Source organism: Heterodontus francisci, chromosome 20 (genome assembly GCF_036365525.1).
Source record: "Heterodontus francisci isolate sHetFra1 chromosome 20, sHetFra1.hap1, whole genome shotgun sequence".
Lineage (NCBI taxonomy): Eukaryota > Metazoa > Chordata > Chondrichthyes > Heterodontiformes > Heterodontidae > Heterodontus > Heterodontus francisci.
In genome coordinates, this window is record NC_090390.1 from 25,702,683 (window position 1) to 25,717,973 (window position 15,291).

The window sequence follows — 15,291 nt, forward strand, 5'->3', positions numbered from 1 at the left end:
AAAACTTGCTTTCTATTCCCCCCAATTCCCATTGATGGTTTTGGAGGGTCTGAGCTTCACTCGAGTGGGCAAACTGACACCAGCTACTGGCCTCAGGGCGTGTTTGCCTTGAGAAGGAACCCTGATCCTTTCTCCCTTCCCTCCCATTCTGCCACTCAGTTGGAGCCCTCCCCCACTGACACAGTGCTGCACCTGACACCATCTACACAAACTCCAGGATGAACATTGGTGGAGGCTGTACTGGGCCCACACACTTGAGCTAACGCTCCGTTGTATGAATAGGCACCTCAGTAAATTAAGTAATTTTAAGTGTGCTTTGACAAATACTGTCGAGGTTTTTGTTTTTTTGTCTGGGACAGGGATTTAATGGAATGTCACACAGTGTTGTCTTGAAAGATCATTTTTATTCCATACATTTTTGCAAACGGGTTCGTCAAAAAGACTGGCACATTTCTTCAGTCACTGCTGGTGCTTATTTGTAATCTTGTGATGATAACCAACAGGTGCTAGAAGGTAAACCCATCTTTGTGGATTGCTATGGAAACCTGGTTCCTCTAGCCAAAGCAGGCCAGCAGCTTGTGTTCAACTTTTACGCTTTCAAAGAAAATAGATTGCCCTTCGGCGTGAAGGTAAGAAAAGCAACAACATCAACATACATTTATTTATACAGTGCCTTTAATGTAGGAATAGCATCCCATGGTGTTTCACAGGACCATAATCAAAAAAAGATACTGAGCCAAAGAAGGAGATTAGGAGAGGGGACCAAAAGCTTGGTTAAAGAAGTATAGTTAGTTTGGATGATTTGGTGACACTCTTAACTGTTAGTCAGTGGTCATAGGTTCAAGCCTCACCACAGAACTCAGCACATGATTTAGGCTGACATTGCACTGCAGTACTGAGGGAATGCTGCATTGTCAGAGGCGCCATATTTCCGATGGAATGCTAAACCGAAATCTCACTTGCCAGCTCAGGTGGGCATTCAAGATCTCATGGTGCTATTCAAAGAAAAGCAGCACGTTTTTCCAGTGCCCTGGCCAACATATTTCCCTCAGCCAACACCATTCAAAGTAGATTATCTGTTCATAAAGCGATATTAGACTGATGACCAAGAGCTTGGTCAAAAGAGGTAAGTTTTAATGTGTGTCCAAAAAGAGGAAAGAGAGGCAGGGAGGTTTAGGGAGATAAATCCAGAGCTTAGGCCTGCCAATGGTGGGGTGAATGGAGTGGGAGATGCACAAGCGATACAGCAGTAGCAATCATCACTTTCTTAGATTAAAATATTCAGACAGATTTATTTTGCTCGTGAATGCTTCAGTGCCAAACACTTCTCTCGTACCCCCTGCTCCAAGCGAAACATAATAGAGACTTTATATAAAGGAACAGAGTACAAGCACGTGGCCTTTGTCTGAAGCTATGTATCTGTTACCCAAATTGAAACTCCTCTTCTAAATGTGCATTCATTAATGTGCCGTGAGAGATGCTTCTGTGCTGTTTTAGATGATAAAGTAATGGACTTTCATTTAAACTCCATTTTATGATGAAGGATGTAGTGACCAGTCTAATACACTTCCAACTTGAAACTTTTCATCATTAAAATATCAGTTTATTTTAATAACTTGCAGAAAGCAACATGAGAATGCTGCAATACAAAAAACAATTTGTTCTGATGCATAACGAAGAGCTCTTTTTATCAAGGTGAAAGAAAGACTTGCATTTATATTGCTTCTTTTATGTCCTCAGGATGTGCCAAAGCACTTTACAGCCAATGAAATACTTTTGAACTATAGTCAGTCTTCTGGTGTAGGAAAGCACAGCAACCAATTTGTGCACAGCAAGCTCCCACAAACAGCAATGTGGTGATGATGACTGGATAATCGATTTTAGTGATGTTTGTTTAATGACAAATGTTGGCCAGGACACAGGGGAGAATTCCCCTGCTCTTCTATGAAATAGTGCCATGGGATCTTTTATGCCAACCTGAAAGGGCGAACAATGCTCCTGCTTAATATCTCCTCCTTAGACAGCACCTTCCAAATGCATGACCTCTACCACCTAGAAGGACAAGAGCAGCTGATGCATGGAAACACCACCACCTGCAAGTTTCCCTCCTAGCTACACACCATCCTGACTTGGAACTATATCGCTGTCCCTTCACTGTCGCTGGGTCAAACTCCTGGAACTCACTGTGGGTGTACCTACCCCACATGGACTGCAGCAGTTCAAGAAGGCAGCTCACCACCACCTTCTCGCAGGCAACTAGGGATGGGCAATAAATGCTGGCCTAGCCATGACGCCCACATCCCTTGAATGAATAAAAAAAAAAAGTCACCTCCAGCAGTGTAGATCTCCCTCAGCACTGCGTGGGACCTCAGTGGAGATCTTGTGCTGAAGTCTCTAGAGTGGAACTTGATAAGGGATGTTGTTGCTGAGCAATGGAACATTGTCTGTTTCAGGCACCCAGTCTCAACAGCAAACATTACTAGGGCCGGTAGAGCAACACAAGTATTAGGTTCAAGTCCTTCTTTGTTGTCCCAACAGTGTGCCTCAGTCCCAACCTTAGAAGAGCTTCGCCTAATGCACTCGAGTGTCATCTTTTCCATTTTGCACACCAGTTATCTTTTTAAGTGATGATGCTCATTGTGTTACAGGCAAATGCCCACAGATAACAGAATTGAGACTGCCCAAATGCATTTCACGTAGAACCCATACAGCCAACTCTCTGGGCACAATTTGAAGTCCGATGTCAGAGGTGAATGGTCAAAGACTAATCCATAGCCTCCCTCCCCCAAAATGTGCTTATGAGTGATTTTTCAATGTGTCTAGGTAAATATTTTTAAACTACCTGAAGATGGTACTAATTTTTAATTTGTGCTGTAAACTCTCCTGTGCTGCTGCTGTTCTGTAGGCCAATACTTGCTGCACAGCAAAATCCCGCAAGCAACAGATGAGATAGGTTACTGGTCAGACAGCTTATGGTAATGTTGGTTGAAATGTCGTTATCCAGGCCAGAGGGCTCAACAGTATCGCCTATTGTAAAACAAAATGGTTCTTATTTCAGGTCAGAGACAACAGCCAAGAGCCCTGTGGTCGTCTGTCGTTCCTCAAGGAACCGAAAACTTCCAAAGGCTTACCGCAGGCAGCAATCTGTAATCTGAACATTACCCTGCCAGCTCAGAAAAAAGTACGTGGAATGTTTTTAATAATCCAGTCTTCTTTTGGAAGGAGATAAATGACTTAATTTACTAAGAACCTACCTGCTTTAGAAGTTAGAAACACTGGTCTATTGTAAGACATACTGCATACATCTCTAAAGCCTGTTCTTTAGAAAATAGCGTGTTTTGTTTTCAAAGACCTCATGCTGGCTGGTAATTTAGAGGCCTATACTGTTGCAGCATTTTCCATCATTTGTTGTGAATGTTTGTTTTTTTTGTAAATGAAATTGTTTAATTCTTTGGTTTTGCTGGCTTTGGGCTTGTTTTGATCTTGTGCTAATCAGCTTGCCTTTTGTACTCCCAACTGGGTCCTTTTCATATCCTGATGTTTCTTTTCCCTGCTGTCCATTATAATACTCCTTGTCTCTGCAATGCTTCTTGGGACCATAAGGAAGCCGAGTCAGATCCAGATGAAGAGGTAAAGGAAAATCTGATAATCTGTCTAAACTTGGTGATGACTATTAAGTTATTGCAGGGGACGTCTTGCAACTGGGCTCAGTCATTATTCACAATGGTCACCTGACATTCCTTAGCTAGGGCCTGTTGACTTCACCACACTTCTAAAGCTAAATCTTATATGATTGGGCTAGTTCCTTAATTTATTGCAATTCTAGAATCAACTAGAAAATGATTATCTTTAACTTTCTTTTGTGATCCTTTTTAATTTTCCCAAAGGGTTAAAGCACTCAAATAGTTAGGATGGCTGAAATTGTACAATGGAGTCCTCATACCCATCCCTGTGATCTTGAGTGTTTGATGTAGCACATTATTATATTGAGCTATTAGTGGAGAGAGAAAGCATTAATTTGTATTGTGAGGACTGGGTCAACTGCCATGGCTCAATAGTTGCATCACGATGTGCCTGCTTGTGCTCAATAAATATTCCTGTGTATCTTATGCTGGAATTGAGTCCAGTTGATGTAGTTGACTGTCCTTTGCAATTTAATTAGCTTCATGCCTCCTATGCCAGCATTAAACACCAGAATATTTGTTGTAACCGTATACTAATATCATTTTGTCACAACCAAGAAGATGCTACAAATTCAAAATTATAGCATGCACTTGTACTAAATCCAATCGGTTTAACCACACAGGAAGCTAACACTTATTACTGTAGTCATGTATTTCAATGAAGTAACAATATTGCCAATTATAATAGTGAGCCTAGTATAATACTTGTGTCAGGGACATTGCATGAACTCATTTGCCTGTGTGTTGTGTGCTTGCGTTTTGAAATTCCATTCATGCTTCTGTCCGTGACATGTTCACACTGCCCATTAGTGACGTACTGGTCAACAGTCTAGAGAATCCCGGTGATGCAGCAGTGAACTCCCGTCAAAAGGACATTGGATCACGTCCTCGTGTTTCATTGACATTTCAACTTGATTACCTTCATTCACTGGACTGTTAGGTGTGGCTCTGCTTTCCTGGAAGCAGGATCGGCCCCACTATGCAGAAGTGTTGATGGTGACAACCAGGAAATCCGTGGCCTATGCCATCCTGTCCTCTGAGTAGCAGGAGGCAACAACACAAAACCTTAAAGAGGAATTAATGGAGATATTATTAAACAGAAAATAATTACTGGAAAAACTGGTAGCTACATTTCTAAAACATCCTAGATGTATATTGTGCCCAATGAAAAGTGGAGGATGAACTGACATCTAAATCAGGATGTCAAGCAGCAACATAATGTTTCAATTGGCTTTAACGCCACAAAATTCTGTGTAGGGGAGTGGTATAGTTGTAAAATCTCATGCGTAAAATGGAAATGAAAATAATTTCAATCTGGAATAAAAACAACCAAAATGGCTTCACATCTTCTTTCTTCCAGATCGAGCGAGCTTCAGACCGCCGTCAATCTTTTGCATCTATTGCATTACGTAAGCGCTACAGCTATCTTGCTGAGCCTGGAATGAGTGAGTTTATTCTCCTTTAATCTCCATCTACAATATTTGTATTATTTATGTTTGTTTATGTCCTCTTGATTTTAAAATAAAGCGCACAAATAACTAAATTTGTACTATATTTTACCATAGTTGCCTATTCACATGTATATCTGAAAAGCAAGATTCAGTTTTGATTTGCAAACTTCCACTCGTTACTTTTCTCATCACATTTCATTTTTTATATATATATTTATTATATATATAATTTGCTGCTCAAATTAAAGTTGATTCCATACTGATTGCAATGCACTCCTGTATATTACATGCCTGAAGTTTAGGTTCTTGAGCAGTAACCCCAGAAAAAGTGAAAGTTCATGCTTGCCCAGGATGGGTCGTTGTTTAATACAAAATTACTTGAGGCATCATAGATCCAGACATCTGTAACAAATTTCAAGGAAGTGTGGGTTGTAAGATGTCACCTGAAGCGCATGCTATGGTTCAGGTGCTTGCTAGAGAGATTGAAAGAAAGAAAAAGACTTGCAATTATATAGTGCTTTTCACAACCTCAGGATATCCCAAAGTGTTTAACAAGGACTAGGGGACACAGACTGAAAGTTTTGGGCAAAAGATGCGGGGGAATATGAGAAAGCACTTTTTTACACAGCGGATGGTAGTGACCTGAAACTCGACATCCACAAGTGTGGTGGAAGCGGGGACAATCCATGACTTCAGGAGGCCACCTTAGAGAAATAGACTTGCAGAGCTATGGGGATCGAGCTGGGGAGTGGGACTGACTGCTTAGCTCCATGGAGAGCTGACATGGCCTTAATGGGCCAAATGGCCTCCTCCTGTGCTGTATATGACTCTGACCAATTAAGTACTTTTGAAGTGTAGTCACTGTTGTATTAAATGCAGCAGCCAATTTGAGCACAGCAATGTCCCACAAACAGCAATGAGATAATGAACAGATAATCTGTTTTTAGTGATCTTGTTTGAGGAATAAGTATTGGCCAGGACACTTAAATTACCCCATCTCCTCTTTTGAAATTATGCCTTAGGATCTTTGATGGTCACTTGAGAGGGCAGACACTCCCTTAGTACTGCATTGGACTGTCAGCCTCGATTTTGTTTGCAAGCCTTTGGAGTGAGACTGAGACCTTTTGACTCAGAGACAAATGTACTACCACTGAGCCAGACTGACATTGTGAATTGGCAATGAAATATTTGGTTATTTTTGAACAGTTTCTGAGACTTTCATTTGAACACTATTACTTTTGAATTGTGCTTGTGCAGAAGTAGTCTCAATGTCAGCGTCCGATAGATTGATGCTGTGTCAGGATGACTCATGGTAGATAAAGATGTTGGCTTCACTTCTGTTGCTCCACAGTTTCTGCTGAGAATTATTGTGGGTCATAAGACCCACATTCGTCTTAATTTTTTCTTCAAACATTAATTTGCTTAATAAGAAAAAAAAGGCCTTCAATTGTGATTGTAGTGGAACAAAATAACTCAATATTCTGAATTCTTCAGCTAGTCTGTATAGATTAACAGCATGATTTAGCTAGTGAAAGGTAGTGAATAGGGTTGCAATGCCTAGTATACCTTTAAATCTCCTTCTGTAATTCTCACCATTTGTTTCATGTTTGTGTTTTATTTGTGTTTTCATCCTAATTCTCTACCCTATTTTTGTTTTTTCACTTTGTTTTTGCATTATTTTCTTTGCTGCTTTGTTTTCTAGTTTGATAACTTTTGTACAGATGAAAAGAAACAAAATGAAAACATTATTTTTGGATCAAGTTGTTCAATCAATTTTCTCGCTGAATTTATCGCTGTACTTTTTTAAACGTTTTGTACTTTCTTCTAACTGTTTAACCTGATTCACTGACCAAATTTTTTTTTCTCTGGTCTCTCCATTTCTTTAATTTCTCTCATTGATTTTATTTTATTTATTTGGATTTTTTTTTCTGAAACGTTTAAGAAATCATTGAACGAAGTACAGGAACCACCAGGTCTCTCCCTGCACCGTACTCATACAAGCCGGTCTTTTCCACAAGGCCCTTTCAGTCATGGGCAGCTGCCCCCATTTCAGTAGCTGGACAAGCAAAATCTGGAATTACCTCTCTGTCAAGTTCAACGTCCAATACGCCTACAGCCTCCCCATTAAAGTCAGTTTGGTCTGTCTCTTCTACTTCACCTATCAAATCAACCTTAGGAGCTTCCACAACCTCCTCAGTAAGATCTATGAGTGATTTAGCATCTCCAATTAGATCATTTAAGTCCACACCTTCACCTATAAAAACTGTAGTGACACAGACTCAGTATTCTGTTAAATCCTCCTCTGCTTTGATTTCTTCACCAGTGAAAACATCAGTAATGCCTGAATCTTCCTCTGTAAAGGGACTAGCTTCTTCATTGTTTTCCTCACGGCTGTCCCCTGCAACAACGGCAGGATTGCTATTGGAGAGATCCTCGATAACCATGACCCCGCCAGCCTCCCCCAAAGCTACTGTTAACATGTACTCATCCACTTTGCCGTTCAAGTCCATAATTACAACCGCGCCCACGGTTTTGTCCTCTCCTTTGAAATCAGTGTCGGCCTCGGGGTCCTCTCCTGTTAAGTCTATTGTCGATGTGGCCCAGGGTCTGCCGTCTGCATCATTTTCATCGTTTAAATCGGCCATTTCGTCGAACGGCCAGACAGCTGCTAACGGAACAATATCGCCAATCAAGTACCCCTCTACAGCGGCATTTTTCTGCAGTCCAGCATCTGGATCCTCACCTGAGAAAGCATCAGCTGCTATACTGGCTAACAAATCCATCACAACTGTCCACGATACAATGGAGAAAGCCCACACAACCACCACTACCGTCACATTTACCACTCTTAAATCCTTAGCGCCTGCAACCGCTTCTGCTTTTCAAACAATAAGATTACCCTCTGCAGGGTCCTTGTATTCTTCGTTGAGGTCTTCGTCTGTGACAACGACATCTGTGACATCTTCAACTATAACTGTACCAGTGTATTCTGTTGTAAATGTGTTATCGGAACCACCACTAAAAAGGCTCCCAGAGACCGCACCGTTAACCAAATCAGCTGCTGCATTGCTATCACCAATAAAATCCATGACTACGGAATCACGCACTCAGCCACAGTCTCAGTTTACCCGAACATTGTCCCCACTGAAATCCTCCCTGTTTCTTGCTCCTTCAGCACTGAAGCTATCTTCCACATCCTCTCTGTCCTCAAGTCAGGAAATTTTGAAAGACGTTGCTGAGATGAAGGAAGACTTGATGAAGGTGACAGCCATCCTACAAACAGATTCCACAAACGATAAGACCTTCGCATCGGAAGTGTCTGCAAAAGGAGGGAAAAGCGAAGATGAAAGTGAAGAACCTTTTAAGCTTGTGGAGAAGGTTAAAGAAGACTTGGTGAAAGTCAGTGAGATCCTGCAGAAGGACGGGTTGACAGAGAACAAACATGGCATCAAAGGAGCTCAGACAAACGGAGATCTTTCAGGTGAAGGCGAATGGGTTACATTCGATTATGATGACATTGAGGAAGCAAAGCAAAGAGCCAGTGAGGAATTTGGCACTTTTGTACAGATGAAAGCCAAAAGTGGAAGTGAAAAGGACTTCAGTTTGGCAAGAGTTGTTGACTATTTGACAAACGATCTCGGTATTGATACTTTGGGAAAGATGGGTGACAATAAATATCGCCAGACTGATGCCAAAAAGGAAGGTGAAGAAAAAATGTTCTCCAAGAGATCTCATAAGCCAGCAATGCCTTTGCCAGAACATAAACTTAAGATGCCCCCACCTCCCATGCAGCCTTCTGCTTCGGAGAAGGAGTTGAGCAAACTTGCCGATGCAATGATGGCGACAGAAGCAATCTTGGAGTCACCTGATGATTTTTCTCAGCATGATCAAGATAAGAGTCCTCTATCAGACAGTGGGTTTGAGACCAGAAGTGAAAAGACTCCTTCAGCCCCTCAGAGCGCAGAGAGCACTGGGCCTAAGCCTCTGTTTCATGATGTCCCCATACCTCCAGTTATTACAGAAACACGGACTGAAGTAGTTCGTGTCATTAGAAGCTACGAGCCTTCACCAGATGAAACGCAGGAGTCCAAAACTGACGGATTGGCTCCATCGCAAAGCACAGAGATGTTTTCAAAAGTGGAAGAGAAACCAATTGGGTCAATCAAGGACAAGGTGAAAGCTTTTCAAATTAAAATGCGGTCAGAGGACGAAGACAGTAAATGCTTGAAGGCCAAAGAAGTGCGTGTGAAAGAAGAAACTCACATTACAACAACCACTAGAATGGTTTATCACACACCTCCTTCCACTGAAAGCAATGCAAGTGAAAGAATAGAAGAAACTATGTCTGTTCGTGATATAATGAAAGCTTTTCAGTCGGGTCGCGATCCTTCCAAAGAATTAGCTGGTCTGTTTGAGCACAAGTCAACAGTTTCTTCAGAAGGCAGCAAGACTGGAGAAACGCCATCGATGTATCTCGATAAAGACTCCAACTTGAAGCCAAAAGTGGAAAGAATCATCGAGTATCATATCGAGAAAGGAAGTAAAGCAGATCCAACAGAAGTCATTGTAAGAGAGACAAAAAAGCTCCCCGAGAGAGAGCTATTTGTTTATCAGAAAGATTTTCTGGGAGATGGTGAAGTAAGGGAAGCCAAAGCTTTCCCAGAGAAGTTTGATGTCTGTCAGGATGAGCAGGCACAACAAGAGGAAGAGGAGCTCACTGCTGAAGAATCTCTTCCATCCTACATGGAATCGTCAAGAGTGAACACTCCCGTCTCCCAGGATGATGATAGCCGCCCGAGCTCTGCACAGCTCGTCTCTGATGACTCGTACAAAACGCTGAAGTTTCTCACTCAGCATTCTGTCGAGTATCACGACGATGAATACTCAGAGCTGAGAGGAGAGTCTTACAGGTTTGCAGAGAAAATGCTTCTTTCTGAAAAAATGGATATTTCTCATTCCGATACTGAGGAATCAGTCACCGAGCAGCCTCAGGTCTTCTGTGCGGACTCGCAGGCGATTGGTCATTACAAAAGAAAGAATGATTCAGCGCAGGAGAAAGAACTTGCTAAGTTGCACAAAATGCTGCCTGAAAATCTGGGGAAGTCCACTGGCCAGGACGATCCGTATGAAAAGGTTACAGTACTGCACTATCCATCAGAGTCTGGCAGTCCAAAGCATGCCCTGTGGATGCGTTTTAGTGAGGACAGGCTCGAAGGTGGAAGAGAAAAACTAATTTATGAAGACAGGGTGGATAGAACAGTGAAAGAAGCGGAAGAGAAGCTAACTGAAGTGTCTCAGTTTTTTCGAGATAAAACAGAGAAGTTAAATGACGAGCTGCAGTCGCCAGAGAAAAAGCCACACAGAAGGGAAGGAACACAAACACAGTCCGGGTTGAGTTCTGCCAGCAGTAGTCCCGAGAAGCTACGACTGACTGACGGAATGCTGAATGATGAATGGAGCCAGGAGAAACAGAGTGACCAGTGCTTTCGAAAGTATTCTGTACGTGCCGAAGAGAAAAGGGCAGCCGACTCGGTACCGGGCCCTGCACGAAGGACTTACCCAAGCTTCTCAGATGGCGCGAAAGATAAACTGAAACAAAATGAAGATCTGTCGCAACCAGCGTTCCATTGCAAACAAACGAGAAACAGTTCCCCGCATTCGAAAACTGAGCCAGTTATAACGCAGAAAAGCAATGAATCCTCACAACACACCCACCTGCACGACCGAGGTGTGCAGGACGATCACATAGATGGCAAGTTCAGAAAGTTTGTTGGTCCTTATTCTTGCAGTCAAGTTGACGACGAAGCAAGAATGAGCTTTTTCGAAAAGAACCTGCAAGAAGGGCAGCAAAACCTTTCTCTTAAAAGAGTGCATGAAAGCAAGCTGCCAGTCTATCAATTTTCTTTGAAAGAAATCAATCAGAAGAAGCTGGAGCATGCAGCTGAAGGGGCAATCTCAACGATAAAGGAAGTGCACACCAGTAAGTTGAAAGATTTAAGTGGACTGGGAGGTTTGAACATTGGAGCAGAGCCAGTGCTTCAGAAGACAGTGGAAGTTATGTCACATGCAAATGTTTCCCAATTTGCAGCCACTACTCCAAAGCAGTTAACATTTGGTACAAAAGGCATTGTACGGTCATCTGAAAAAGATGCAACGTTGAATAAAGAATCTGAGTCACAAATAAAATTAGATAAAGAGAGAAAAGTCTACAGAACTTGGGAAAACTGTGGGAATTCCCATCACAAATCACTTCGGGACAAGCTTACACATGTACTTGTACATGACAGCCTGAAGGAAAATGACGCTGTTCATGCTGAGTTTAATGCCATTGGGCAGACGCAGGAAAAAGTTGGCCCCTCTCTAATGGAGAAGGAGCATCTGTCAAATAATAGGCCTTCAGTAAAAGAAATTCAAGAAGCTCTGTTGACCTCTCCATCCAAGAAAATGGTTTACACAGAGCTAGTTGTTAGGGAAGATGATGACTGTGCCGGTGAGCAAACCAGAGTACGAACTGTGAAAAAGGAGAGTTCAAGTCTATCGCAGATCCCAGTCAGAATTCTGGAAGAAAAATCAAAATTGGCTTCTCGGATGCAAGAATGCAATGGCGATCAGGTGAAACCCCACAAGTCTGAAATGATAACCAGTGTGTCCAACATGACTCTCAGTCGGGTCAGAAAGGGAAAGCAGCTCTTTGAAGTAGCAGAGACCAGTATTCAGACTAATGGTGCCAAGGACTGTCATTCCGATCATGTGGATGCAGGCAGTTATCGGGAAGAACTGGAAACCTCACCGGTCAAATCTCCTGACTCTCTGGAGTTTAGTCCTGTTAAAGATGCATCATTGACTGAGTTCTTTGATCGGAGTCCAGTTGAGTATTTGGAAAAAGTGGCACCCTTAGCGAGCATCGAAGGTTTTAAGGAGATAAAGACTTTGCCTGTGTATGTCAGTATTGTTCAAATGGGCAAACAGTATGAAAAAGAAACTGCAGGCTCACACCAAGGAAGTTTTAAAAGAATGATCAGTCAGGAGAGCAGGACAGTGCAGGAGACAAGGGGCACTTTTTATACAGTTAGACCCCACAAGCAGCCCCCTTCTCCTGAGGGTAGTCCAGAAGATGACACCTTGGAACAAGTATCACTTATAGAAAGCTCTGGTAAAAGCCCTCTTACACCTGAAACGCCCAGTTCTGAGGAAATCAGCTATGCGTTTTCTTCTCAGTTACCAACCATGCACGGAAAACCCAGTCCAATCCCAGAAGTTTCCGAAGAGTCAGAAGAGGAAGAGCTGGCCAAAGCAGCCTCCGTTAAAGAAGCGAGTGAATTTGCAGCGAGACCCGCAAAGCCGAGTGAATCGGACAGAAATGACAAACGACCGAAAGAAAACCGCGTGGCCTACATTGAGTTCCCTCCGCCCCCACCTATCAACGCCTTGGATGCAGAGACGCCCGTTGTGAGGAAAAATGAGCATTCTGCCGCTGCTGAAGTTGAGCTGGATATGATCGAGCTCAATTTGCAGGAAGAGCACGACAAACACTTTTTGACCGAGCCTGTCATCAGGGTCCAGCCACCCTCCCCCACCCCACCCGGAGCCAATGAAAGCGACTCGAGCAGCGATGAATCCATTTTTCAGCCCGCTCCACTGAAAAAGTACACCTTTAAGCTCCACGATGACAGCCCTGCTGGCTCATCGAGATGTAAAGCCAAAGGGCAGCTTGAAAGTGCCAACGATCCTCAAGATGGCGATGAAGAGTTTGCTTTTGACGATAGCTCAGAGAACGATGCAGTCCCAAATGGCAATAACGACCAGTCCGTCACCGAGTGCTCCATTGCAACAACTGCAGAGTTCTCCCATGACACAGATGCCACAGAAGTCGACTCTCTCGATGGATACGATCTGCAGGATGAAGACGATGGTTTAACTGAAACGGACTCTAAATCCTTGAATCAGGGAATAGAATCCAAGATGGATATATGGGTCACTGAAGGGATATTGAAGCAGGGGGATCGTTCCTATAGCCAGGGTAAACTTGCAGTAATTGAGGAAGAAGGAAAGGTAGGCGCTGAAGAAGAAGCACCCTTGCAGTCTAAAGCTCAGACTTCTGAAAAGAAAGGCGAAGGGCAAACTGATGGTAAACCAGGACCCGAGATCTTCACTTTGGAAGGCAGGCATCCTGACAGAACTCGGTTTAATGATACATATTTTAGTTACAAACTAGAGGAAGAATTTGCAACCCCGTTTAAAACTGTTGCTACCAAAGGCCTTGACTTTGATCCATGGTCTAATGGCCGAGGGGACGATGAAGTCTTTGAAGCTAGGTTGAGAGAGGATGAGCAAAAAGCCTTTGGCTTAGCAGTAGAGGACAGGTCCCAAGCAACAACACCAGATACAACCCCAGCCAGAACCCCAACAGATGAGAGCACTCCAACTAGTGAGCCTAATCCCTTCCCATTTCATGAAGGGAAGATGTTTGAGATGACTCGCAGTGGTGCAATTGACATGAGCAAGAGGGATTTTGTTGAAGAAAGGCTCCAATTTTTCCAAATTGGTGAGCATACTGCTGAAGGGAAGTCAGGGGACAAGGGGGAAAGGGTTAAAAACACACTTGTAGTCACAACACTGCCTCAGTCAGGGGACAACATAACTGAGGCACCAGTAGAGACACCACAAGTTGAGCATGAGAAAGTCCAGGCTAGTGGAGATGGCCTGGAAATGGTATCCAGCGGCAATGCAGCGGACAAATGCTCATCGGCCATTGCTGCTAAAGTTGATCCTAAATTACGCACGCCAATTAAAATGGGAATTTCTGCTTCTACGATGACAATGAAGAAAGATGCGGGTGCAACTGAGGCGGTCGAAGTTAAAGCTGATGCTGTGCTGTTAGATTATCAGGTTTCAGAACATACAGTCTTAGAAATGGCTACAATTGAGACTAGAGCTACGAGTCAGGAATGTATCATTCAAAATGAAAGGGCCGATTTGCCAATAAATAATTGTAATGACAGACTTGATTCCCCAGACCCAGATACTGACTGCAGTCAGAATAGTAGTCAGTCTAAAGCCAAACCAAAAATTGTATCGGCTGTGCAAACAAATGAGAAAAATCCAGGTTCATTGGCAACTCCAACAAGTGAAATAGTAAAACTAGATAAGCAAATTGCAGAACCAATAAAAAAGCCCAAATCGAGACTTCCGGTTAAAACATCCATGCCTTCATCATCAGTTTCTCATAAAGAGCAGAAAACGGCAGCATGCAAGATGAAACAGGCTAGGAAGAGTGAGTTAAAGGGGAAAGCAGATCATCCCAAATGTTTTGAGACAAAATCTAGACTTCCCGTTAAAAATATTGACAAAACTAATTCACCTTCAATGGCAATATCTCAATCCCGTTTAGGACAGGGACAGGGAGAAAAAGTAAAGTCTAAGCCGTTTTATTCCAGACTACCAGTTAAGGTAAGATCGAGCACAGCCACAATTAAATCAAGTAGAACAGGAAAGGGGCAATTGAGTGAGGTCTGTAAACATTCAGTTGAATATTTTAAAGGGATTAGTGGTGAGGCGTTAAAACTTGTGGATCGACTTGCCGATGAAGAGAAAAAAGTGCAGTCACAGGTCTCTGATGATGAAGACAGCACGTCGAGAAATGCATCCTTATCGGAAGCCGGCGTACCTTCCATTACATCGAGGTCTCCTAGAGATATGAGACCAGAGGCAGCGCCTTTAAAATCAAAGGTTGAAAAGGTCTACAGTGAGACAAGGAACAGTAAAAGGACTGGTGGGGAGGAAAGCAGTCAGGTTTCTGGGCCTCGCGTGGCTCGCATCGCGGAGATCAAGCCTAGTTTGTAAAACTTTCGACTTGTTGATCTTTAGTGCATGATTATTTGTGATTGCCTGTGGCGTGACTTACCCTTAGCTGCCATGTCGTCATTGTCATTGTTTGTGTTGTCTTGTATCCCCCTTTTTCTCCAGTGTAATCCCAATAGTCTTCACTTAGTTAAGCATGCCGGCCAACTTTAAGCAGAGAACATTAGGCAATGCCCTCTGTAGTCCCATGATTATGTATAAGTCAGACAAGAAGGTGCAACACTGGTGTAGCAAGAACCTTTATTTAAAAAAAACATATAGTTTGTTCATCGCCTCTAGATACACTACATTAACAA

At 42.9% G+C, this 15,291-nt stretch overlaps 1 protein-coding gene across 1 annotated transcript in view; it reads left to right on the plus strand.

The window, feature by feature from the left end:
• Positions 1 to 15,291, plus strand: part of ank3b (ankyrin 3b) — a 439,316-nt gene that overhangs the window by 377,387 nt on the left and 46,638 nt on the right. Inside the window, exons 33-39 of the mRNA XM_068052458.1 lie at positions 504 to 629; positions 3,059 to 3,181; positions 3,604 to 3,630; positions 5,044 to 5,128; positions 7,077 to 10,864; positions 10,982 to 11,104; positions 11,165 to 14,906. Coding sequence (XP_067908559.1) covers positions 504 to 629; positions 3,059 to 3,181; positions 3,604 to 3,630; positions 5,044 to 5,128; positions 7,077 to 10,864; positions 10,982 to 11,104; positions 11,165 to 14,906 — 8,014 coding nt within the window. The remainder of the gene's footprint in view (positions 1 to 503; positions 630 to 3,058; positions 3,182 to 3,603; positions 3,631 to 5,043; positions 5,129 to 7,076; positions 10,865 to 10,981; positions 11,105 to 11,164; positions 14,907 to 15,291) is intronic.